We start from the raw sequence: 26,545 nt of genomic DNA, 5'->3' as shown, positions 1-26,545 counted from the left end.
ATTGTATTATTGTTCTGTCCCCCATTGTAATGTACAGCGCTGAGCGAACTATTGGCGCTTTATAAATACTGTATAATAATAATAATTTATTATCAGCTTCTGTGAACTAAAGTTATTTTATTTTTCAGAAACTGTACCTTCTGGTGCGGGGCTCCTGCTTTCACTGCCACCTTCTGACATGTCCCCGCTCCGTTATTCATCTGTTGCTCAGTCAGTTGAAGGTCCTGGAATGTGGTGCCCTCAGTGAAGTTCATGAGCTGGAGGCAGTTCTTAGTCGGGTGAGTGAACACTGAGGGGCTACAGGTGACAGAGTACTCATTGCCCTTTCTATTTCATAGGGGTTTCTAGTTTTTATATTGTTGAACATTCTATTCCAGCTGAGCACATGACCTAAACACAAGTTTTCGATCTTCTCCTAGTTCTTGGAAGGAAACTCTTCTGCCACTGGCAATGAGATTCATGAAGAGTTGGAAGCTTACACTCGAAAAGTGCTTAAAGCTTTCTCAAAGAAGAAAATTGGGTCATTTGTAAGTGAGACTTTTTTTTTTAAATGTTAAAATGCTGATATATTTCTTGCAGTGTTTGTTTTTCTGTTTTCAGTAAAGCACTTACATTATACCAAGGAGGGTTAAAAAGTTGTGTCTGGTGGGGTCTATGACATCACGAAAGGGGCGCACATAATGTACAATTGAAAATGGTAATACTGGGCTAGAAATACTATGGTAAACAGAGACTGGACTTTCTACATTAGATGGTCAAAGACTGTGGACCTGCTGCAGATGTCATTGGAGACTAGGGATGAGCTGTAAGGGGCTGTTATGCAAGTTGCTTGCAGCTCTTAGTGGTCACTGTTATTAAGGCTTGTTCTCACAGGGTGGTGATTGGAGTTTTCTCCACACTTGATAAAAGCCAGTCACTGCTAGGGCACATAGAAAACAATCAATTTCTATGTGCCCTGTTTGCACTGCAGCACAGCCCAGAGGTGGGGTGGAAGTACGATAAAATGCATACATGTAGCATTTTAATGCATTGACACATGAGACATGAATGCACTGTCACATTGTGCTCCACTGCTCACTGCATCCAAACACTGACTGTCGCCTGCACACTAAAATCGAGCATTTAGTGTATGGGCAGTGTAAATGCACCCTTGTTGTCAGCATTCCTTACAGCCCCCTTAAAAATTTTGTGACCTCATATTTATAAAATTTATTATAAAATGTAACAGGAATGGACACCACAGAAAAAGTAAAGAAATCCTGCAGAATTCAGTTTAATACAGGGCTTGAAATTTCCACTCGCCTGCTCGCCAATGGCGATTGGAAATTATGGTGGGGGAGAGTGTGTCCCCCAGGGCCATCTTGCTGAGCAGGCTCGGAGCTCAGGCCGGATCTGTCATTGGCACTGGGAGCCATCAGACTGTTCAATAGCTGAGCGCAGTGAAAGCAAAGCAAGGAGTGTGTGCTGTGCTCTCTGCCTCCCCCTAGAGTGCAGTACCCGGATCTGTGAGTGAACAACGAAGTACTGCAACTTTTTATGGGGGGGGTGGAGTGTGTGTGTACATGTACATGTGTGTGTGTTTGTATCCATGTACATTTGTCTCTGTGTGTATGTGTCTGTGTATGTACATTTGTCAGCATGTGTATTTCTGTGTATGTACATGTATCTGTATGTATGCGTGTCTGTATGTGCCTGTTTGTGTCTACATGTGTCTCTGTACGTGTGTGTACAAGTTTCTGTGTGTGTGTGTGTACATGTCTGTGTGTATGTACATGTGTCTGTGCATGTGTATTTCTGTGTATGTACATGTATCTGTGTGTAAGCGTGTCTGTACGTGCCTGTGTGTGTGTACATGTGTCTCTGTACAAGTTCTGTGGGTGTGTGTGTGTGTATGTGTGTGTGTGTGTGTGTGTGTGTGTGTGTGTGTGTGTGTGTGTGTGTGTGTGTACAGGTGTCTCTGTTTGTGTGCGTTTGTTGGTGGCGAGTAACTCTAAGGCCTGGCTAGTAGCTCAGCACTTGAAATTTTAAGCCCTGGTTTAATAGATGGATTTTTTTTTCGTCCTGTTTCTATACATGGCAGAAATTTCCTTGTACAGTGAGTGCTTATATCCTAATTTTGTTTTCAATCCTAATTTTTTTTTTTTTTTTTTTTTTTTCTTGCAGGTGAAAAATATCTGTGTGACCAGAAATAAACTGATTTCAGATTTCTGGAAGACCCAAATGGCATCAAAGAAATGCCCTAACTGCAAGTAAGACCTAAGGACATGTCTACGAGTCAACTTTAGCTGCAAAGATGCTAGAACTCCTCTCCAGTATATTTTATAGCTAGAAGTTTTAGGTTTTGATTTCTGACTCTTCCCACGAGGCAGGAAAACATGTTGGGAGGTGATGTCATTACACAGGCATAGTGTTAAACCCTTGATGACTTGGGGTGGGGTTCGATATTCTTTTAGTGCAGCAAAGAAGAATCAGGTCTCCTACTCTACCAGACAGCATGTAGGGTAGTGTAATGTAAATTTAGGACTGGATGGACAGAAATGCAAATCTTTTTTGGCATGTATAATACCTGCCTTTTACGTGTGAGTTTGAGTTTTTTGCAGTTTGTCTGCAGTTCAGTATCAATGTTTTTTGATTGTTTGAAACCTTAAGGAAATATAATAAATACAAATGACATAGATGAAAATCATATTTTTTTCTCAGCCATTGAGAAGGACATAAAGGGTTGGGTTGTACTGCTGTCCTAGGAGGACTGGGCACTCACAAACACATTTTAGACCAGCCTAGGGTGACCCTTCAGATTGCCTCAGTTTTAGGAGTATGATCTTCTGAACGGCCCTTCTTTTTTTTTTTTTTTTTCTTCTTAATCAGGATTTATGCTACCTCGCTGCTTGAGTTGATGTCTGCTGTGCAGCTATCTGATTTGGCCTTTCCTTAGCTTGTCTTTGCAGTGCTGATTGGGCTGAGTATTGGTAGATACTTCGATATTTGGACCATTGAGTACCCTTGAATTTCCTACTTTTGTCAGTTTACAGTGGAAAAAGTCAATTCTGAGGGACTGATTGATTGCGTAATCTGCTGGGTCGAGTGTCGTGTGATGCACTCTTTCCTGACATTAAAGAGGATGCATCACTCTATTGCTGCTCCTGCTTTGCAGATTCACTTAAAACTCTGATGGATCCATTTCTGCTGCCCACTTACAGTGATTTGGTCACCTCTGGACTTCCAACCCTACACCTGCTACCAATTAGATTTGTGAGTACCTGAGGGCTTGCCTTGTACCCTGAGCTATGTTGCTTTACTGCCATGCTGGTGCAATATTGCTGATCCTAGACAATATAGGGGTTAGTCCTGCTGTGTTGGGTGGCCCCACTTTTCTTGAACTGTGCTGCTTTTAGTGTGCCTACTGCTGCAGATGACGTCTGCATTCTAGATTTCTCATGGCCCCACTACTAGACTCTATGCTATTCTTAATAGCTCTGTTGGATGTGGCCACCTCCTCTACTGGAGGTTCTTGTACCTCTAGTCAGGCCAAATAGCTCAGATGTTTTGCTGACTCTGGCACGTTACCATGCCCTCTCCTGCCCAGTTCTGTATCCGATGTGCCTGTGGCTTTAGCGGTCTCCAAGCCCCTTAGACTCTGCCCAGTGCTAAGTCTCTCCAGTCCCTACTGAATAAACCTCTTTCAGTCTCTGAGGAGTCAGCCATTTGCCTTCTCTACTGCACCTCAGGTGTTTCCCAAATTGCTGGCCCCAGTACTAGCTTTTCTTTACTCTCAGGGCATTTCCATTTTGGACAACCATTTGCTGTTGGGAACAGTCGGCACAGTGTCCAAAGAACAACGTAGTTCTTACCACTCAGAACTTGTAGAGGTTTGGAGGCATCCTGAATCTGCAGAAATCAGAGCTAGAACTGACTCATTGCTTTGAATATTTGGTTCTAGTCCTAGATGCATCTCGAGCTAGAGTATCTCTCCCCAAGAGAAACTTCAAACTCTCCACTCCCAGACTTGTACACCTCAGTTCAGGAATTGCTGGAGAGTTCTGTGGTTGATGGTTGCCACCTTTTAAGTCTTTCCCCTCCAGACCCCTATATCACAACATTCTACTTCATAGAACAAGCCCGTTATAGTCCTTGGAGAGGCCAATTTCTCTGGCACTGACGACCAGATTGTCCTTGGCTTGATGGCTCTGGAATTGCTTCTAGAGTTGGCAGTCCTTCCTTTTTTTTTATGTCTTTGGAAAGAACTTCATGACTGATGCCAGCCTGTCTTATTGGGGAGAAGTCCTGGGTACCCTGTTGGTACAGGGGACTTAGACTGTTGATAGGAGATGTGATTCCTTCAACATCCGACTATTCAGGCATTTTTGGTTTTCCCTTCAGCATTAGAGCAAATGGGTCAAATGGTTTGGATTCAGACAGACCGCACCATAGCATTTGCATACATGAGCTGTCAGGGAGGAACCAGAAGTTTCCACATGGCAAAAAAGGTAGAGCTAGTCCTGACCTTTGCACAACTTCATGTTCCAGCCTTTCCTTCTGTCCACATCCCAGGCGTGGACTATTAGCAGGCAGATTTGCTGAAGTGTCTGGACTTGAGTAGTGGCCCTTACACCTGGAGGTATTCTAGGATCTGTGTCACAGGTGGGGTACAGTGGAGGTGGACCTTCTGGCCTCCATTTAAAGTTTTTTGTCTCCAGGTACAGGGATCCCCTAATTCATGGGTATCAAACTGGTGGCCCTCCAGCTGTTGAAGAACTACAAGTCCTATCATATCTCTGCCTGTGGGAGTCATGCTTGTAACTGTCAGCCTTGCAATGCCTCATGGGAATTGTAGTTCTGCAACAGCTTGAGGGCTGGCAGTTTGACACCTGTGTTTTAGCAGAAGCAGTGGATGCTCTGGTGCCTCTATGAATTCAGTACACCCTGATCTACACTGTTCCTCCCCTGAAATACCTTCCTTCTCTGTTTGGCAGGATTCATATGGGGGGCATCCTCAATGCTGTAAAATAGCCCCTGGCAGATGTGATACACCTCCTTGATGAAGACTCCTGGTGAGTGCTCCTCTGGATCTTCTATCTCGAGGGCTGATTTACCATCCTGCGTCAGTTGCTGGCTTTTAACGGCATAGCTACTGGGGCACAGGGCTTATCTTAATATTTTATTCACAGGATGCTAAAAGCTAGAAAATCTTGCTAGAAAAGGTCTAGAATCTGACATTACAGGCATACTTCGCTTGGTGTAAGTCTTTGGGATTCAAGTTGGAGGAGCTATCTTAGGCAGGCGTGCAAATTTTGTTTGCCAATGTCCAGTCCTCCTGTAGGCAGCAGTATGACCTGACAGGTGCTGACTTCTTGTGTCCCTGAATGAACTTCAAGGAAAAGATTTTGCAGTGAATTAAAAAATCCAATTATAGTGCACAAAGTCACTGTTCTGAAACCCAATTTCATTTTTAAGCCTCACTTAACCTTGTCATTTAGGGCACCGAAATCTACAGTACGAAAAGAACACAACAGCAAGCTGACTATAATAATGTCTTCAAAAATGCCGAAGGATGAGAAAGAAATAACCGAAGAATCAGAAGGTAAGTGCACTTGCAGTCTGACTGGCTAAATATCTGTTTATTTTGATTTCACCTAATGCTTAAACCCATTTTAAACTTTTTAAACTGTAACTAAACCCTGGACCCTGTATTCCCTATATCTGGTCTCCCATGGTACATGGAAATGCTATTATTTTAGTAAATATAAACTGCTAAATTCCTTATTCTCAACACCAGTATATGGCACACTTGTGACTTCTCTCAGTGTCCGGCTGAGCACTGGTTAATATTGTAGGAGGAGTTTTCATTCTGCTCTGACTGTATGAGGCTGCATAACCCCTGATCCTCTCTCTGGATAGTGCTGATTAGTCCTGTGCTGGTCACATGCATTCTTCCAAAGAAAATAAACTCTCTAGCCATACACACTAAACTGAGCATGTGCAGAGTTACTACTAGAGCTCTGTACTATCAGCGGATGGATTGGGGACAGTAGAAGAAGGGTAGGATCAGAGAAGACAGGATCAAACAGCCTATTTACACAATGCAGAGGATTAACCCCTTAGGTTTAACAGTGAGTATAGCAAGCATGCTTTACTGCATATACAGACTGATTTTACTGTTGGTTTAGTAACACTAATAAAAGTATTTCAGACACTAAGGCCTCATCCGCACCATATGTGCAGAAAAACTGATGGAGACATCAGTTTTCAAGCGTGCTTCAATGAAGTTTATACATGTTGCAGATTCCTGTGCATAAAAATTCTGCACGCGTTACTAGTGTTGTGGTGTGAACAGGGCACATCAAAAACAATTGATTTTGTTGTGCCTTTGCAGAACATGTGCAGAAAAACTTTCTTTTTTTTTTTTTTGCCCAGAATAGTCTTTGTGCCCCTATCATATTTTGGTTTCTATTTGACATTGCAGGATTATTTGCCTTTACTTCATTGCTAAGTTCTGCCACCTGCTATTTAGCTGTCCAAAGAGATGCCTCAGTGGTCAATAAAGCCGAACTCCAGCTTTACCTCCAGCTGTGCAGGAAAAAAAACAGCTTTTTGTAGACAAGCGTTGATATCTTATGTTACCTGCTAATCTGCATAGTAGTTTACCAGTTGCTGAGACAATAAATATTTATCGGCAAAACTTTTTTAAATGGAATCTGTTTCTCTGGAAACACCCCCTGTTAAGCTATTTGAATATGCAGACCAGCATATAATGAGATAATGTATGCAAACTTTTTTTACTGATTGATTCCATTTGTTGCCAGAAATCCATTTTTGACACAAATAATTTCAGCTGTAACTTTGTCTTCCAGTGTTTGGCGTCTCAGATTTGCCCACACGAGGTTACCTGACTCCCAACACTACGAAGGAACACATTGAGGCCCTTTGGGAAAATGAAGGTATGTAAATGAGTAACATACAGTAGGTTACCCTATGTAAATGGTCCAAAGACAATAAAAAAAATGGTAGTTTACTCCTAGTGTCTCTTAAATGTATTGCTTTGTTTTTGACAGTCTTTTGATTTGTCCTATAGACTCGGTTTATTTTATGTTTAACTTGAAAATCCTGCCTTCCCTAGAACCTTCGCCCCTAGACTGACAAAGCTCAGGGGCTTCTTCTTAGATTGAGCCCCTCCATGAGGTGAAACATGCCATAGGAGGATGAATGTGGCCTGGCAGGAGGTGTCATCCTCGACAAACAATTACGTTTATTGAATGAAATTTAAAAAGCATACAGCAATGCACAGCTATTGTATACTGCTTGGAGGTGACTTTCCTTCTGTCTTTTTTTGGATTGCTTCCTCCCCCAGGGGGTACAGACTCCATACAGACCGCATGTATAAAGCCTTATAAAGTTCAGTTGTCTTTAGCTGTTTATCTTTTTTTCTTTCTTTTTTTTTTTCCTGCAGGCTTTTTCTTGAACTGTCTGTTTTCTGGACTGGGGATCGGCCAGGAGTTCTCTCCAGACATCTTTTTTTTGGATCTTGTGGTTGTTCCACCAGCTCGGTAATTTTTATTCCATCTAACCTGTTCTCACATAGGTGTAGGACCCCATGCTAGTAGGCTGCAAAGGACAAATCTTGGTAATTCCAACTAGACTCTCTGTGAGATGTGTGCAGAATATCCACCATACTACCTGCATGTTAACACCCCCTTTCTGTGCAGGCCGTTTTTCAGTGCTGTGATAATTTGACAAATTCTTGATCTATACAATACTACACCCAAATTAATTTTATATCCAGTATACATCCATTATATCCAATAATTATTTCTGTTTTTTATTGTTCTTTTAATAAGCAGTATCCTATAAGAGAAAAAGGCAATACATTTGGGATTGCGCACAATTTACTTCTGTTTTATTTTATTATATTATTTAACCCAGAATATTTTTCATATCCATTAAATCAGGGCTTGAAATTTCCGCTCGCCAATGGCGAGTGGAAGTTATGGTGGGGGTGAGTGTGTCCCCCAGGGCCGTCTTGCTGAGCAGGCTCGGAGCTCAGGCTGGATCTGTCATTGGCACTGGGAGCCGTCAGACTGCTCAATAGCTGAGCGCAGTGAAAGCAAAGGAAGGAGTGTGTGTTGTGCTCTCTGCCTCCCCCTAGAGTGCAGTACCCGGCTCTGTGAGTGAACAACGAAGTACTGCAACTTTTTATTTGGGGGGGTGTGTGTCATGTGGTGGCGAGTAACTCTAAGGCCTGGCTAGAAGCTCAGGACTTGAAATTTTAAGCCCTGCATTAGATAATGATTAGAGTTTCTTCCTAGTAATACATTTTAGGTTGGCATTGTATCAAAACAGAGGTGTTTAGGCAAAAAACGTGCAAGGCTGTATTGTGCTGAACTCCCCCCAAAAGCATTATGATTGATAACAATTCCACTTAATAACATTCAGTTTCCCGTCTCACTGAATTTGTTGGTGGTCGGTGGCATTTAAAACCCCTCACCACCTTTTAAAAATACAATTACTGGTGGTCATAGGCACTTTAAACCCCTGCCCCTCCCAAAAAATAAAAAAAAAATCTCCAATCACAAGTCTTGCTCTGCTGCTGCCATTCACTTTCTCTCCCTCCTTCCCTTCCTTCAATCAGCTGCCATCTTCATTCATCTCCCCCCTCTTTTGTGAGAGTAAGGGGAGGGCTTAAGGTTTACACTTGTGATCGCTGTAATCGAGTCACAGCTACTACTACTACACAGAGTCATTCTGAGTGGCTCTGTGCATTTTTGTGATCGTGTTGACTGACACCACAAACATAAGCTTTGAGAGTGCATATGGCACTCACCACATCCCCTCTATAAACAGGGATGCTTGGAAAAGGTCATTTTTAGTATACAATTACAGTATGACCTTTTGTAGCACTTGTATACAGTATGCTATAAATATTTGTTTGTTGGCTATTTTTTCCCATAAAAGTGGAATTACCCTTTAAGCCTCCACTCGGAGCACCAGTTATTCTAAAATGACATTCCTTTTCAATCTCCAGCCGCTGTAATTCTTTGCAAAATTCAATGCATTATGGCAACTTGGAGGCGTTATTAACACAGTTGGTGTACGTAACACCAATCAGAAATGTCATTTCCTCCAGTGTAACTCTAAGATACAAGTCAGATTTTAGGCAACCATTTTTGGTGAGATAGGCTGGCCATACACTATATCAATTTCTATCCAATTTCTGCCCAATTTCCTTTAGCTTTACCTTCAACTATGTAGTGTAAGGGCCTGCCTAATTGGATACAATTGAAAGTGTTGTTAGGTTTGACCTCCTATTATTTGGTTTTTGGTAAATCTAAAGCAAAAATCTCAAGAAAATTGTATAATGTATGGCCAGCCCAAAAGGTTAATCACATCTAAAGGAATTTTAGACTTTCTTAACTTTCTTCATTAGAATCCTGCAAGTGCATCAGCTGATTGATCATGAAAGTCACTCCCATTCAGATTCACTCTGCACATATACATAGACAGACAAACAACTATTTCTTCAGAGTAACAAAAGGTAGGAATCTACAAAGTTGGATAAAAGCCTTGCATGTATATTGTTCACCCAGAGGGGAATGGTGTTTTTTTTTTTTTTTTATTCAACAAAAGTGGAGTTACTCTCTAACTACAATGGCATTTTGGTAGGTGGTTAAACAGCTTCCAGTTTACTAGGCTGCATTTTAGGTCTGTTGCTGCTAATCTTTCCTGTCCTAACTAATATAATGGGCTCCTGTATTTCTTCAGCTATCGTCCAGTAAATCGCCTGGCAGATCAGGTGTACACTAATGGCCAGACAGTGAACCTGCAGGCAGTCCTGAAAGATGTGTCCATGATACAGAAGCTTCTGGCCATCATGGCGGAAGAGCAGACAAAGCCACCGCAAGAAACGGAAACCTGCCTGGTAAGAATTTAAGAGAGTTTCCCAGTTATTTCCTGATCTGCACATTTCCAGTTCCAGGTTAGTGACACAAATCATTAAAACCAGGCAACATTCATGTTATGAGAAGCTATAAATGGGATTATGTTTCACCCATGACAGGTTCACTTGAAGGGTTGGTAAAGGCGAAATATAACTACATGTCGCTACATTTCCTCAAATTGAACCTTTCCAAAACCGAGCTCCAAGTTTACCCCCCAGCCCGCCCCCCATCCTCTCCATCACGACCAAAAACGCCACCATCAGTCCCACCCCGCAAGCCAAAGTCCTAGGTGTCACCCTAGACTCAAACCTGTCCTTCCAACCCCATGTCCAATCGCTGGCAAATCATGCAGGCTCCACCTCCGCAACATCTCTAAGATACGTACGTTCCTAACCCCAGACACTACTAAACAACTCTTTCACTCCCTTATTATCTCACGTCTGGACTACTGCAACTCCCTTCTCACCGGCCTACCTCATCACAGACTATCCCCTCTTCAGTCTATCCTGAACTCAGCGGCCAGACTCATCCACCTTACCAACCGCTCCACTTCTGCCACCCCCCTCTGTCATTCTCTCCACTGGCTTCCGATTGCCCAACGCATTCAATTCAAACTACTAACATTGATGTACAAAGCCATTCATAACACTGCCCCAAACTACCTCACCGACCTGATACCCAAATACCACCCAACCCACCACTCTTCACTCCTCACAAGACCTACTTTCTAGCTCCCTGGTCTCCTCCTCCCACGCCCGACTGCAGGACTTCTCCAGGACTTCCCCCATCCTCTGGAACTCTCTACCCCAATCCATCAGACTGTCACCTACCCTCCTCACCTTCAGGCGCACCTTGAAAACCCATCTCTTCAGGGAAGCCTACCCCGCCCTCACCTAACAGCCGATCTCCTCCACTCCTCCTACCACTCCATCCCCCACAGCCACTTCCTCCTGTACCACTATCCCCTCCCTCCTAGATTGTAAGCTCGAAAGAGCAGGGCCCTCGAACCCCCCGTGTATTGTTTTGTTACTGTACTGTCTCATGTACTGTCCCCCACTATAATGTACTGCGCTGAGCAAACCTTTTGGCGCTATATAAATGTATAATAATAATTTTTAAAAACGTTTCCTCCTTCCAATTTTGCATACCCTGTGTAACAAAACAAAACAAAAAAAAACGAAACAAAACAAAGAAAAGAAAATCCTCCAGTTTCCCTGTGTAAGGGAGCACTTGACAACAGCTGTTAATTCCCAGAGCCATGACTTCACCCATAGGCTATCATGGGTTATCTGCTGTTGGCCCTCCCGCCTCTCCTTTGCAGCAGTTGCCCTGTGACTGGACGGGTAGGAGGAAGGGTCGAAGGTAAATTTTGATAAGAATAGTTACAGTTAGCCTTATCTTCCACTTTAGGGCATTGCATACAATTTTTTCCGCATCAGTTATGTGGGTGGCCTTACTGTGAACCTGTGCTCCGCTTCTAGGAGCAGACATAAGTGCTCGGTATTCCTGATTATATGAAAGAAAATCTACAGCATCTCTCGTCGCTCAGACAGCCAGCGTTGTTATAGGGGGGAGGTAGGGTGTCTTTTTGGCTTGCAGCTTGCACAGGACTTACTCTCCTTGTTATTAGTAGTTGAAAACCTTTTATCACTGTGAGAAAAAAAATATAATGGCAAAAACTATTTTATTTATTTTTTTTATTTTTTTTTTAGCCTTTTCCCCTTCTTTGTTTTGTAGATGCAGAGTGAGCCTTCTGAAGTCATAGATCGCTCCTTCTTGGCAATGCTGCCTGGGCAGACACTCACAGACAAGCTGTACAATTCCTGGATTCGATTACAGAGTCATGTTAACATTGTGTTTGACAGTGATATGGATAAACTGATGACAGACAAGTTCCCTGGGATCAGGCAGGTCAGAACTTTACTGTTGATATCTTTGGGCTTAACTATATGAACAGTTTTTACGTGTCTTACCAGCATAGTCCTCAGTGGATTTGTAAAATGCAGCAGTAAAGTTGAAATTAGACACTGAAATGGTCAAAAACAGAAACCTTGTCATGCTGAGATTACCACCAGGGTTCTTGAGTGAGTGGGAATCTCTGCAACAGAAACCCAGACAGCAGTAATATAGGACAGATAAAGCCTTACGCTGTCTATAGATAGGAAGGGATTTAAAATGTAATGGTTTTGGATGGAAGTTACATTTAATGACCCCTGGTCTAAAGAGAACCCTTTCTTGAAATATGACAGTTTATTTCAAACTTGGACCTGATGGCTTCAGTATTACATTAACTTTTAAAGGAGAAGTACAGCAAAAGCTTTTTTGGATGTGCTTCTCCTGTGGATCACGGGAGTGCAGTTCGTTCTGCACACCTGTGACCCATTTTCAGCTGACTGCGGACTGAACTCTGCTGTTGCCTGACATCACTCAGGCAGTCTGGGCAGGGGAAATATCCCGACTTCAAAGTCAGGATCCACCCCAGAGTCTGGAGCAGCACCTAGCTCAGCCTGTCAGCGAAGCACTGAGAGCCTGAGCCAGCCGCTCCCTCCAGTGCTCCAGTGAACGCTGGGGAGGCTGAGCAGACAGTGGTGACTGACAATCCTGCTGTCTGCTCAGAGCATCTGTGAGAACTCAGTGATCAGTGGTCATGTGATTCTCCCTCTTAGAGGCAATGGAGGACAGATGCAGGATGATCGGACCGATGTTGCATCCACCAAGGTAAGTAAAAAAATTAATATTGAAAAAAAAGCCCTACTTCTCTTATAAAGCAGATCGTAACTTTGGCTCATAAAAATAAACCTGAGGTCCACTTTAATATCCCTCTTCCCCACATTCCAGCAGCATATGTAAATCTATAATTTTTTCAGCGCTGCACTTCCTTGTTTATTAAAATGTCCAAGCAAATCAATAGACTCAATAACTCAAAGTATAAATTATAGATATCCCATCTTGGATCCGATGAAAGAACGCTGATAAATAAATAAATCAAAAGTTCCAATATATAAACAATAAATAAGATCAAGTGACTCTTGTGCTTTGGGGACTCTGGACCCGGTAACAGTGCAATAGTGGTATAGGTAATGCGCACTCACTGGACGCGCATGTTAATTGCGCCTTATGTTATTAATCCAGATGTCATCAGATAGGAGAGGGTCAGGAGATGGATGGTCTTCCCTCTAAGGGATGGTGGGTCATCAGACAGGATACTAAGAGGCTAGTATAGGTAATCCTCGTCCTCTAGGAGTCCCCCTTTCCCAGACCTGTTCTTAATTTCTTGGTAAGCAGATATCCACTAATGGGTAATGATCCGTCCTGGAGTGGTGGGTCTGTTGGTTTAAAGAGCTCCCCCAGGGAGTAGGAACAAGGATACTCCCATAGTGTAGTAGGTAATTACAACTTTATTGTGATGCATCAAGAAGTATAGAGTAAAAACAGCAGACAGTGATCATGACTAACCATCTGAAATCAAAGATGGCCGCCGGAGCTCCACGTTGCTCTGGCGGCATGACGTCACGGCGTGATGTGGCTCCTCCTTATCTCCTATCTGATGACATCTCGATTAATAACATAAGGCACAATTAACATGCGCGTCCGGTGAGTGCGCATTACCTATACCGCTATTGCACTGTTACCGGGTCCAGAGTCACCAAAGCACAAGAGTCACTTTATCTTATTTATTGTTTATACATTGCAACTTTTTATTTATTTATTTATTTTTTGCAAGTTCTCCCACTTAGAAATCACGGAGGGGTCTGAAATTCACATTGTAGGTGCATTCCCACTCTGAGAGACAGAATTTAAAAAAAAATTCAGGAAATCACATTGTATGATTTTTAATCAATTTGTCTTGCACTGCTGAACATAAGTATTTGAACACCTAAGAAACAGCAAGAATTCTGGCTCTCAAAGACCTGTTACTGTGCCTTTAAAAAGTCCACCTCTACTCCACTCATTAATCTAACTTAGTAGCACCTGTCTGAGCTCTTTAAAGACACCTGTCCACCCCACAGTCAGTCAGACGCCGACTGCTACCATGGGCAAGACCAATGAGCTGTCAAAAGACACCAGAGACAAAATTGTGGACCTCCACAAGGCTGGAAAGGGCTACGGGGCAATTGCCAAGCAGCTTGGTGAAAATAGATCAACTGTTGGAGCAATTGTTAGAAAATGGAAGAGGCTAAAGACGACTGTCAGTCTCCCTTGGACTGGGGCTCCATGCAAGATCTCACCTCGTGGGGTATCACTGATAAGAAAGGTGAGGAATCAGCCCAGAACTACAAGGGAGGAGCTGGTCAATGACATGAAGAAAGCCGGGACCACAGTTTCAAAGGAAGGTTCCCCTGCCCAAGTCATCACATGTCCAGGCCCATCTGAAGTTTGCCAATGACCATCTGGATGATCCAGAGGAGGCATGGGAGAAAGTCATGTGGTCAGATGAGGCCAAAGTAGAACGTCGTGTTTGGAGGAAAAAGAAGGATGAGTTGCATCCCAAGAACACCATCCCTACTGTGAGGCATGGGGATGGTAACATCATGCTTTGGGGGTGCTTTTCTGCGAAGGGGACAGGACGACTGCACTGTATTAAGGAGAGGATGAATGGGGCCATTTATTGTGAGATTATGAGCAACAAAATCCTTCCCTCAGTCAGAGCATTGAAGATAGGTCTTGGCTGGTATTCCAGTATTCCAACATGACAACGACCCGAAGCACACAGCCAGGATAACCAAGGAGTGGCTCCGTAAGAAGCATATCAAGGTTCTGGAGTGGCCTAGCCAGTCTCCAGACCTAAATCCAATAGAACATCTTTGGAGGGAGCTGAAACTCCATGTTGCTCAGCGACAGCCCCGAAACCTGACAGATCTAGAGGAGATCTGTGTGGAGGAGTGGGCCAAAATCCCTGTTGCAGTGTGTGCAAACCTGGTCAAGAACTACAGGAAACGTTTGACCTCTGTAATTGCAAACAAAGGCTTCTGTACCAAATATTAACACTGATTTTCTCAGGTGTTCAAATACTTATGTTCAGCAGTGCAAGACAAATACATTCTTTAAAAATCATACAATGTGATTTCCTGAATTTTTTTTTAAATTCTGTCTCTGAGTGGGAATGCACCTACAATGTGAATTTCAGACCCCTCCATGATTTCTAAGTGGGAGAACTTGCAAAATCGCAGGGTGTTCAAATACTTCTGTTCCGCACTGTATTTAAGGCGCTCGCACCTTTGTTTACATATATTTAAATCTTTGCTTCACTCCCAGCTGTTTGGTATAGCTTCTTGATGCAAAGCAAATACACCCAGCTAGGGAGGAATAGAAGACTCACACCCCTTCATCTCATGTGACAGCTTTGGTGTTTGGTGCCAAGCGCTGCCAGAATTGGGGAAATAGTCCTCAATCTCTCCTGATGTAAGCTTCAATTGAAGTTACTTGGAACTTGCACGACTTCTTTTTCTCCCTTCCAGCAGCTAGTTGGACAAAGAAATGGTAAGAATTTTAGAGTCAGGAGCACTGCTTTCCCCTGCTGGGCAGGTTTGATTTAAGTGTTACAGTGGTATTGAAGTTTTGTTTTGTTTTTTTTAGTTACTAAAGGCTCAGCATTTTATACTCTATTGACTTCTTAAAGGATAAGTTCACCTTCGGGAATATGTTACATACGTTTTTAGGGTAACATGTTCCCACTCCTGCAGCGGTTCGGCTATCAGAGTCCTGTGTGTGACAGCAGTACAGGGAGAAGTTCCCCATACCAGCTGTCAAAGTTTTAAGAGTTCTGTGAATGAATCAACTACAAATACTGACATCCTTTGTGGATGTCGGCATGTAGTTTTCAATGAACTATCATGGTGCTGTTGAGTGCTGTGGTAGTTCATTGATTCTTCCTGTCAGTTTGAAACTGCCTGCATGTACGAGCAGATGGATTACACTGACAGTCTGCAGGAGTCCTGCATGGCACCATCTGCTGATCGCTGGTGCAATGCTATCCAGGCTGCTTAAGATAAATAAATAAATAAAAGGTAAAAGCACATTACCTGCAAAAAAAAAAAAATCATTTTTATTTATTCAGATTTTTTTATGTTTTATGGTTGAACTGGATGGACTTTTTGTCTCTTTTTCAGCCAGACTAACTATGTAAATTAACAGCACGGCACAGACCGCTGCTTCCCTCAAGTTTTGGGTAGGGAAGCATGCTCCCTGTGTAAGTGAAGAGCAGCGGAGTGGCTTTCATGCTTCTTTTCCACAGGTTCAAGTAGTTATCAGTGGAAGAGCGTGTGCAAAATTGACTGCATGGGTCGGTCTGTGGGGACAAAAACACTTCAAAACAGCAAGCAGGGAAGAGGCCAATTTCAGAAGAGAAATGAGGGAAGGAATGAGCTAAATAGAAAAGCAAACTGGCAAATAGAACTGCTGAGATCTGCAGCAGTTTGACATTACCATTTTATCTGAAAGCTGGTTTAGTCATCCACCATTTCTATATTTATTTAAAAATGTTTCTATTACTACTGTGGAACTTATAGAAAGATTTCTCTTTGCTTCTTCTCCCAGTGATGACCATACTGACCAAGGACAGGAAGTAAGGGGAAACTTGTCGATTAGGAACACAGGCAGCAAAAAACAACCCAAGAGGTTCCAGCTTCTTCCCACAAAAAATAGCTTATCCCCACAAAGTCTTTGTATAGATTACTTTGAGATAAAAATGATCTGTATTCTATTATAGATACTGGAGAAGAAAGAAGGTCTGTTCCGAAAACACATGATGGGAAAGCGTGTGGACTATGCTGCACGATCTGTTATTTGTCCCGATATGTACATCGGCACCAATGAGATTGGAATTCCAATGGTATGTAGAGTTTACGTACTGTAGGTGGGTTATCTGAGTTTTTCTGCACACAGGAGATGGGCATCACCGACTGAGAATGGAGCACTTAGGTTTCTAAACAGTGGGCTGGAAGACAAGGTATAGATAGCAAGTCAGAAGTTCTAACCCTTCCCCGCTCTGCTGAAATGTGCTATCTTAATCATGCAGTACAGGACACAGGCAAAGTATTCATAGACACTGGGTTAAGGACCCTACCCCATCCTGTGAGTCCTCAGTTTTGTGTCAAGCAATGTAGAGGAAACCAAGGAATGAAAGGGAATGTGGCCTGTGTCCTGCACTCCCAAGATATGGAGTATGTCCAAATCTTGTAGACTTCACCTCCTCAACAACTCCAAGATACGCCCGTTCTTAACTACCGAAACCACTAAGCAACTTATTCACTCCCTTGGTTCTCTCTCACCTTGACTATTGTAACTCCCTCCTCATTGGCCTACCTCATCGCAGGCTATCCCCTCTTCAGTCTATCATGAATGCTGCTGCCATACTCATCCACCTGACTAACCGTTCCATATCTGCCACCCCTTTCTGCCAATCCCTCCACTGGCTTCTCATTGCCCAACGGATAAAGTACAAAACATTATCAATAACATATAAAGCCATTTATAACTCTGCCTCAAATTACATCACCGATCTTGTCTCCATATATCACCCAAACCATCCTCTCCGCTCCTCCCATGACCTCCTGCTCTCTAGCTTCCTTGTCTCTTCCTCCCATGCACGTCTCCAGGATTTCTCCAGTTCCTCCCCCATCCTCTGGAACTCTCTACTCCAATCATCCCACTATCGCCTACTCTACCCACTTTTATACGTTCTCTGAAAATTTATCTCTTCAGGGAAGCCTATCCTGCCCTCAGCTAATAATGGAATCTTCTATTCCTCCTACCTGTCCATCCCCCACAGTTATTACCTTTTGTACCACCAGCACCTCCCTCTTAGATTGTAAGCTCCAAGGAGCAGGGCCCTCCTAACCCTCTTGTATTGAACTGTATTTTTGCTGTATTGTCTCCCATTATATTGTAAAACGCTGAGCAAACTGTTGGCGCTATATAAATCCTGTATAATAATAATAAAAGTTACAGGTGTGTCAAAATTGCTCCCCTCTTCAGACCCGTTCACACTGAAGGGGCAGATGCCAGAGAGCAAACTGCAGCACTTTAACTCTCCAGCAGCTATTTGTTCTAGCTACGGTAGGGAGGACTGTGGTGCGTGATTTACAGCATCACACAACTCCCCTATTTATTTACTTAGTTCTTTTTAAACACTGAACTTTATTTGAAGTGTACAAAAGTACACTTCATGTCACTGTACAGCAGGATGATGGGACGATGTGCTGCTGTACAGTGACATTTGATTCTGTACAGCATGAATTTTATCGCAGCGTGCTGCAGTGCAGCTTTGGGTTGCATTGCAGTGGGAATAGGACACCAGGGGGGGGATTTACTAAAACCGGTGGGCAAAGAATCTGGTGCAGCCGTGCATAGTAACCAATCGGCTTCTAATTTCAGCTTCTTCAATCAGGTTTTGACAATAAAACATAGAAGCTGAATTGTTTACTATGCGCAGCTACACCAGATTCTGTGTGCATCCTTTTGGTAAATCTCTCCCTGTGTGTCCTTGCGGTGACAGCACATAATGTGAATTGACCCTTAATACCTAGACGCCAATTGCACACAAATATGCGGCCTCTCGGCATCTGGGCCTTGACGCGAAGCGGCCGCATATTTGCGTACCAGTTGAAAATACATATGTGTTGAGAGCACGCGTGCTCCCAGCACATATGTCTGTGACTCACAGAAAGGTCCCGATCTCCCCTTGCGATCGGGACCTTTTCCAATCATGTGACCGCCGTGACAGCAAATCATAGTCGGTCACATGACCCTAAAACCCCGCCCCGCCTCCTGACTTCTGAAACCTCTTAAAGGGCCAGGAGGCGCCGGCGCAAAGGGGTTAATCATACAGTACAGGAGTCATTCATACCCTATGGGACATCTCCAAGCAAAAGGTGGGCTACAATGAGGTAAACAGAACTGTGCCAACAGGTCAGAAGACCTGTCCTGACCTTAAGTGAAGGGAAATCTCCTCAGTAGGGACAGACAGGGTTAAAAACCAGACAGAAGATCTGTTCTTCCTTGCTCTATACAAGCAAAATGTTTTGGCTGAAGTATAAGTTTGAAGGACACTCACTCCAGTAATGTTGATTGCAGGATATAGCATCTCCCCCAGTTAATGGCAGAGAGAACCGCTTATGCATATTGAATCAGTCTCCTTATTGATAGCAGGATATGCCCAGTTACATCAGCCAGCAGAATAAATGTCTTATATAAGGTGGTATAAATATAAAGCTTTTGAATTATTAATGATATTTGTTGGTTTTTCACTGCTGATGGATTTACTTTTTCTGTATAAGGTGTTTGCTACAAAACTGACCTACCCTCAACCTGTGACAGCATGGAACGTGCAGGAACTCAGGCAGGCTGTTATGAATGGGCCAAATGCTCACCCTGGAGCCTCCATAGTGGTCAGTGAAGACGGCTCACGTACAATATTGAGTCCCACTGATGCAGCACAGAGGGAGGCCATTGCAAAGCAGCTTCTTACTCCATCCACCGGTGTAAAGAGATTGACCTCCAAGATTGTGAGTTCCTCAGATTTGCTGTTTTATTAGTCTGTAGTGTTCATGCTCCAGGGATGGTCATATTGGTTGTAGCTTTACCTTTTTCCTCTGATCCTGGTGTATCAGGCAGCAACACTGGAACTTAAAGGAAAAGTGTGGGAATAGTAAAAAAAAATATATATATACATACTTACTTACCTGCTGCAGCATCGGTCCAATGCTGTAGCTGTCCCCTGATGACTCTAAGCTCAAGAACTGATTCCCCCCCCAAAATCCATACCAGACCCTTATCTGAGCATGCAGCCCAACATACCCTCAACATGGGGGGTTGCTCTCCCTCCCCCCCCCCCCAAAGTACCTTGTCTCCATGTTGATGGGGACAAGGGCCTCTTTCCAACAACCGTGCCCGCATACCCCCACAACCACTGGCCAGGGTTGTGGGAAAGAGGCCATTGTCCCCATCAACATGGAGACAAGGTGCTTTGGGGGGTGGAGCAACCCCCCATGTTTAGGGCATGTTGGGCTGCATGCTCAGATAAGTGTCTGGTATGGATTTTGGGGAGACCCCCACACTATTTTTTTTTTTAATTTTGGGAGTTCCCCTCAAAAATCCATACCAGACCCGAGGGGCCTGGTATGGATGGGAGGGGGGGACACCACGCTATTTTTTTTATTTATTATGGTGCCGGTTTTTAAATGTTTTATTACCACCTTTTTTTTTTTTTTTCTCTTTACTATAGCTCAGAAATTCAGCTGTCACTTTCCTCTAGCTAAAAAGAAAGTTTTTTTTCTTTTAGTTTGTTTCCCATTAAGAGAAACCAATGTTTCCTTTTCGTTTCTTAAAAGAAACGTTTCCGTTAACTCTGGGGAAAGTGACAGCTAATTCTATGAGCTATAGTGAAGAGAAAAAAAAAAAAGCCGGCAATTGCATTTAAAAATCCGCACTGACATACACTTTGTATTGTGAAAAAAAATTTGTAAACCAAAAATTACGTTAACTGAGGCATTTGTAAACGGAGGTATTACTGTATTGCAATACATCTAATGGATCACCATCTTTTAGACCCTGTATGTCCCAATAAAGAGAACCTGTCACCCAAAAATCATGGCAAAGGGGACTTTATGTCCCCTATGTGATGGGAAATAAAAAGGTGTGAAGTAAAATAAAAAAAGGTACACCCAAGCACATAACATCCTCCCCCCCCAAAAAAAAAGTTGAGTCCCCCTCATATATACACACACGTACGAACATAAATGCACACGTCAGGGCGGCTGTGTGTGAAAACGTCGATTGCGATACAGATGTTACATATCACCATACACGCCGCAGCAATAATTCTAGCACCAGACCAGTAACCATTGATGACCTGTAGGGGCTTTTGAAGCATTGCCTATGGAAAATATAGGGTATTGATGTTTGACGAAATTTCACAGGCACACACAAGTTTAAGGTTTGGCATGTTGGGTATCTATTTACTCGGCACAACATCATCTTTTATATTGTACCAAAAATTTGGATAATGTATTGTGTTTGTTTGCCCTAAAATTCACTTTAGTGTGATTTTTACTGAAATTTTGTGTTTCCTAGACCTTTGCAATAATATCGAGTGACATAAAAAATTGGAACTACCTCTATATCTGCTTTCAGAAAATATATAATGTTTGGGGGGTTTTGTGTAATCTTCAGGCCAAAAATGATTTTTTTTTAATTGTGTGCAAAAAAATGCCAAAACGGCTCTGGCAGTGAACATTTATTTGTTTTACTGAGGAATCTCACGTGAGTTAAAGAGACCCTGTCACCAACTTAAATAATTGCACATACGTGCACACAAAATTTAATATTTTAAATGCTTGCTTACAGTGTTTTCCTTTCCGGAAACTATTTTTAATTTGCTTGCAATGTTCCTTTGAATTTATTGGAAAATTTGACTAGACCAGGGAGAGTTCATTCCCTAGCGTAGCCCCCTTATTCATTGCATGTCATAGCTCTCTCTTTTTCTGGGAACATTTTATTACTGTTTGTGCTTGCCCAGCTCCTCTGCCTTTCCCTTCACTCGTAAATAACTTTATGTAGCTGCCAATGGAGGAGCAAAAAAGAATACTATATGTCACTTAAAGTGTTACTAAACCCAGGACCCTGCATTCACTATATCTGGTCTCCCACAGTACACACAACATGGAAATGCAAATATTTTAGTAAATATAAACTGCTGAACACCTTTTCTCATCAACAGTATATAACAGTCTTGTGACCTTTTATCAGTGTTTAGCAGAGCACTGGTAAAAGCTTGTAGGAAGAGTTTTAATTCTGCTCTAGTAGGATGCAGAACCCCTCACCTCTGTCTCTTGTGCTGATTGGCCCTGTGCTGATCACATGCAGTCTCCCAAGAAAGGAAAAAAAAAAAAACCTCTCTAGCAATACACATCAAACTGAGCATGTGCAGAGTGTCTACACACAATATGTCTTATCAGGAGATAAGAGGGGGGGCCGGTAGAAGAAGGGGTGGATCAAAAATCAGGATCAAACGGCATTTTTACACAATGCAGAGGATTAACCCCTTAGGTTCCACAGTGAGTATAACAAGCATGCTTTACTGCATCTACAGACTGATTTTACTGTTGTGAGTTTAGTAACACTTTAAGTGAAAGCTGTGAGTCTGTTGAGGACATCACGTTAGCAGCAGTCTCAGGGCTTTTGGATGGCTACACAAAGGAGGGTTTTACAGGTTAAAAGCATACATAATAAATTAAATGCACAAAATCTTACGGGAAGATTGTTGTAGTAATCAATGGTCTGGATTTCTTGTTTTAGGGTTGGCTGTTTAGTTCATTTCCAACAGATTACTGTGTCATGTATTTTGTACTTTGTGTCTGTCAGGTGTATCGCCACATAAAGAACGGGGACATCCTGCTGCTTAATCGGCAGCCCACCTTACACAGGCCATCCATACAAGCCCACAAGGCTCGGATACTTCCAGGGGAGAAGGTCCTGAGGTTGCACTATGCCAACTGCAAGGCTTACAATGCTGACTTTGATGGTGATGAAATGAACGCTCACTTCCCTCAGAGCGAACTAGGCCGGGCAGAAGCCTACACCATAGCGTGTACTGATGAGCAGTACTTGGTGCCTAAGGTAGTACAGATCTAAAATAATCCTGTTTTTTTTTTTTTTTAAAGTTTTAAAAACCTCTGCTAGCTGGATGCAGTAAAACAATGCAAGTCCCAGTGATGATTTTCAAACATAGATAAACTCATGGAATTACGATTGCTGTATAGATGGATGTGTTTGGCACAGTCATTCCTCTTTGCAGTGCTTTCTTGAATAATCTTCAATATATAAAGTAAAATCATTGCAATAGAGTAAAATACAACTGCATTTTAGGTGTTTTTGTTTTGTTTTTAACCACTTACCCTCCTGAGGATTTACCCCCGTCCTGACCAGGCCATTTTTTGCGTCACGGTGCTGCGTTGCTATAACTGACAATTGCGTGGTCATGCAAAGCTGCACCCAAATGAAATTTACGTCCTTTTTTTTTTTTTCCCCACGAATAGAGCTTTCTTTCAGTGGTATTTGATCGCCTGTGCGTTTTTTATTGTTTGCACTATAAAGAAAAAGAAAAGACCAACAATTTTGAAAAAAACCCCAATATTTTTGCTATTAAACATGTCCAGTAAAAAAAATGTAAATCTAATTTTGCCATAAATTTAGGCCAAAATGTATTCTGCTACATGTCTTTGCAAGAAAAAATCCCAATACGTGTAAATTAATTGGTTTTACGTAAACGTTATAGCGTTTACAAATGGCGCTATAGATACTGGAATTTTTATTTTTACTAGTAATCAGCGAATTACAGCAGGACTGCGGCGGGTATTCTGACACTGTGGGGAACTGATTTGGTGTCATTGATTTCCCCAGTGACACCAATACATTGATCAGTTCTAAATAAAAGCACTGACACTGTACTAAGGGCACTGGGCAGGAAGGGGTTAACATGAGATATGATCAAAGGGTTAACTGTGAGCTGTTTTACTTGTCTCTGTGTTGTTCACTTTAATTACACTCTTTTGCATGGCTGTGCTGTGCATAAGCTACAGAGCCTTGTCACGGAACCCCAGTATTCTGTAGTTCCTAACTCTCCAATTTTAAGAGCCCCCATAGTAGAGGCACATGTATTTAATGGATAGACCAAGGGCAGGTGGACCCACCCCTCCTTAAAGGTACAGGAGCGCACTGGACACCCAGCATGTAGCACAAAGGCAGCTAAGGTGTCCAGTGCGCCCCCTCGACCAACAATTCATCAGTACAAAAATTGGACTGGCTGAGTGACATCAGCCGACAGTGGGCTTCAGCCAGCTGAAAATGAGCTGCACTCCTGTGATCCACAGGAGAAGTGCAGCCAAAAGCGCTTTGGCTGTACCTCCTTTTTAAGTCCCTAAGCACGTACATTGATTCTTTGCCTTCCCGGTGCCTGAAAATGCCTGTATTTGATGTTGATGGGTCATACCACCCACGAGGCTTAACTATGTTCTTTCTCAAAATTTGTTGTTTTTTCTTTTTTTGGGCTCCACCAATAATAACACAGGCAAAAGTCTGAGGTTTCTGAAATATAACTGAGATAAGACCGATATATCACTTTTATGTTTTTGGCACCGTAATGCAACTCGGGGGGTTGGACACAACGACTATGCTGATTGGGACTCATAGTTCATTCATTAACAAATTACATACTATAGACCTATTTCAGGAAGCTCTCAACAGCTTATGGAAAAAAATGATCGTTTTTGTATTTTTTTTTTTTTGTCCTGATCATCCTGTTGTCTGCCAGTTTCTCTTATGTTATGTTATTTATTCTTTTTTTTCTCCCCCCCCCCCCCGTAAAGGATGGGACGCCATTGGCAGGACTGATCCAGGATCATATGGTGTCTGGGGCAAGTATGACCATCCGGGGTTGTTTCTTTACCAGGGAACAGTACATGGAGCTGGTCTACAGAGGGCTGACGGATAAAACGGGTCGGGTGAAAACCCTTCCGCCAGCAATCATGAAACCACGCAAACTATGGACAGGAAAGCAGGTAATGCAAACAAGCAATTTGTATTTTATAGGCAGCAGCTGAAGCTGTTCTGCATTCTCTATTCGGGTCACGCTAATGGTTCTTTTACTTTTAGCTAGTTTGCTAGCATCTCCCGGCTATTCATGCTTTATCCTAATACTATGCATTTTATTTATGTGGTGGAAGGAGGCAGGAACTTCAGTCCAAGCATACTGGGCTTCATCTGTGTCATCGTATGTTTTGGCCCACTACAGCCAGTAAGCACATCCCTGTGACCCACAGGAGAAGATTGGCCAAAAAAAGCTTTGGTCATACTTCTATTCTAATGTGTATACAACTCCAAACTGCTACGTTCTTTCATTTGCTACCCTGTCTGTTCAATATAACATTGTATCAAATACCAAAAAATAAAAAAGCAGGAGTCCCAAAATTGTATTTCCTCCACCAATCCAAACACCACCCTTGCATAGGAAGTCTTTTTGGAACCAGTCCTCAATTCTTCATAAAGTCCAAATTTAGGACCATAAAAAAAACTATTTTAGTGGACATGGATATTCCAAAATGCTAACTATTCAAATTTATTGATACCAGACACAAATCATGAAACAAGTCTATCAAATATTTCAACCAATTTTGTCAACCCCCAAGACTATAAAGTTCATATCCAAAGATCTGTATATTTTAACAAGATGGGCTTTGTATGGGGGCTTTATATTAATTGTCCTCCAAGCTGCTTTGTAGACACCCAAGGCTGCCTTGAGGTTGCTAGATATGGTGAAACGCATTGACTAAACGCCTTGTTTTTGATGTCTGGGCACTTAACCCCTGACACCATTTGGACTGGGTGTACAGGGGTAAATGTTTGTGTTGGTTACCTTCTACCTCTTGTGGAGTAAATATATCTTTATATAGAGAGAACTCGAGGTATGTGCGTGTGTGTTTACAACTTATTTGTTTTTTTTCAGGTATTAACCAAAACCTATTCAAGCTGTAGTTCTAATATGGATTTGGGCTGAAAGTGCACACTCTCAGGTTTAATTTGAGGGTATGTACATCCAAATTGGAGGAAGGGTTTAGGAATTACAGCTCTTTTTCATGGACCAAAAGTAATTGGACAATTGAATATAATCATAAATAAAATGTTAATTTTTAATATTTTTTTGAGAATCCTTTACTGGCAATGACTGCCTGAAGTCATTGCCAAAGGGTTTCCTCCTTTCTAATTTTTTTGCTAGGCTCTAACTTCAGCCTTCTTCAGTTGTTCTTTGTTTGTGGGTCTTTCTACCTTTAGTTTTGCCTTCAGCAAGTGAGATGCATGCTCAATTGGGTTGAGATCAGGTGATTGACTCGGCCATTGCAGAATATTCCGCTTCTTTTCATTCAACAGCTCCTGGGTTGCTTTTGCAGTGTGTTTTGGATCATTGTCCATCTGTACTGTGAAGCGCTGTCCAATCAACTTTGCTGCATTTTTCCTGAATCTGGGCTTACAGTATATCTGTAAACACTGCAGAATTCATCCGGCTGCTTCTGTCTTCTGTCACATCATCAATAAACACCAATGACCCAGTGCCACTGGAAGCCATGCATGCCAATGCCATCACACTGCCTCCGCCATGTTTTACAGATGACGTTGTGTGCTTTGGATCATGAGCTGTTCCAAGCCTTCTCCACACTTTCTTCTTCCCATCATTCTGGTACAGATTAATCTTCGTTTTATCCATCCAAAGAATGCTTTTCCAGAACTGGTCTGACCTTTTTTTTAGATGTTTTTTTGGCAAAGTCTAATCTGGCTTTTCTATTCTTCAGGCTTATGAATGGTTTGCACCTTGTGGTGAACCCTCTGTACTTGCTTTTGTGAAGTCTTCTCTTGATTGTAGACTTTGACAATGATACGCCCACCTCCTGGAGAGTGTCCTTCACTTGTCTGGATGTTGTGAATGGGTTTTTCTTTACCATAGAGAGGATCCTGCGATCATCCACCACTGTTGTCTTCCATGGACATCCATGCCTTTTTATGTTGCTGAGCTCACCAGTGCGTTCTTCTTTCCTCAGATTGTACCAAATTGTTGATTTGGC

General features: G+C 42.5%; 1 protein-coding gene across 1 annotated transcript in view; it reads left to right on the top strand.

The window, feature by feature from the left end:
- Window positions 1-26,545, top strand: part of POLR1A (RNA polymerase I subunit A) — a 148,009-nt gene that overhangs the window by 15,596 nt on the left and 105,868 nt on the right. Inside the window, exons 3-14 of the mRNA XM_089692295.1 lie at window positions 129-278; window positions 420-527; window positions 2,164-2,249; window positions 5,478-5,581; window positions 6,852-6,938; window positions 7,448-7,544; window positions 9,757-9,913; window positions 11,670-11,843; window positions 16,642-16,764; window positions 19,211-19,438; window positions 22,296-22,550; window positions 24,299-24,490. Of these exons, the coding sequence (XP_089548421.1) occupies window positions 129-278; window positions 420-527; window positions 2,164-2,249; window positions 5,478-5,581; window positions 6,852-6,938; window positions 7,448-7,544; window positions 9,757-9,913; window positions 11,670-11,843; window positions 16,642-16,764; window positions 19,211-19,438; window positions 22,296-22,550; window positions 24,299-24,490 (1,761 nt within the window). The remainder of the gene's footprint in view (window positions 1-128; window positions 279-419; window positions 528-2,163; window positions 2,250-5,477; window positions 5,582-6,851; window positions 6,939-7,447; window positions 7,545-9,756; window positions 9,914-11,669; window positions 11,844-16,641; window positions 16,765-19,210; window positions 19,439-22,295; window positions 22,551-24,298; window positions 24,491-26,545) is intronic.

The sequence above is a fragment of the Staurois parvus genome, unplaced genomic scaffold (genome assembly GCF_062004578.1).
Source record: "Staurois parvus isolate SC_StPar_1 unplaced genomic scaffold, SC_StPar_1.0 ptg000581l, whole genome shotgun sequence".
In the NCBI taxonomy this organism is placed as follows: domain Eukaryota; kingdom Metazoa; phylum Chordata; class Amphibia; order Anura; family Ranidae; genus Staurois; species Staurois parvus.
Note: the sequence above shows the minus strand (reverse complement) of the source record. Positions and strands in the feature narration are given on the sequence as shown.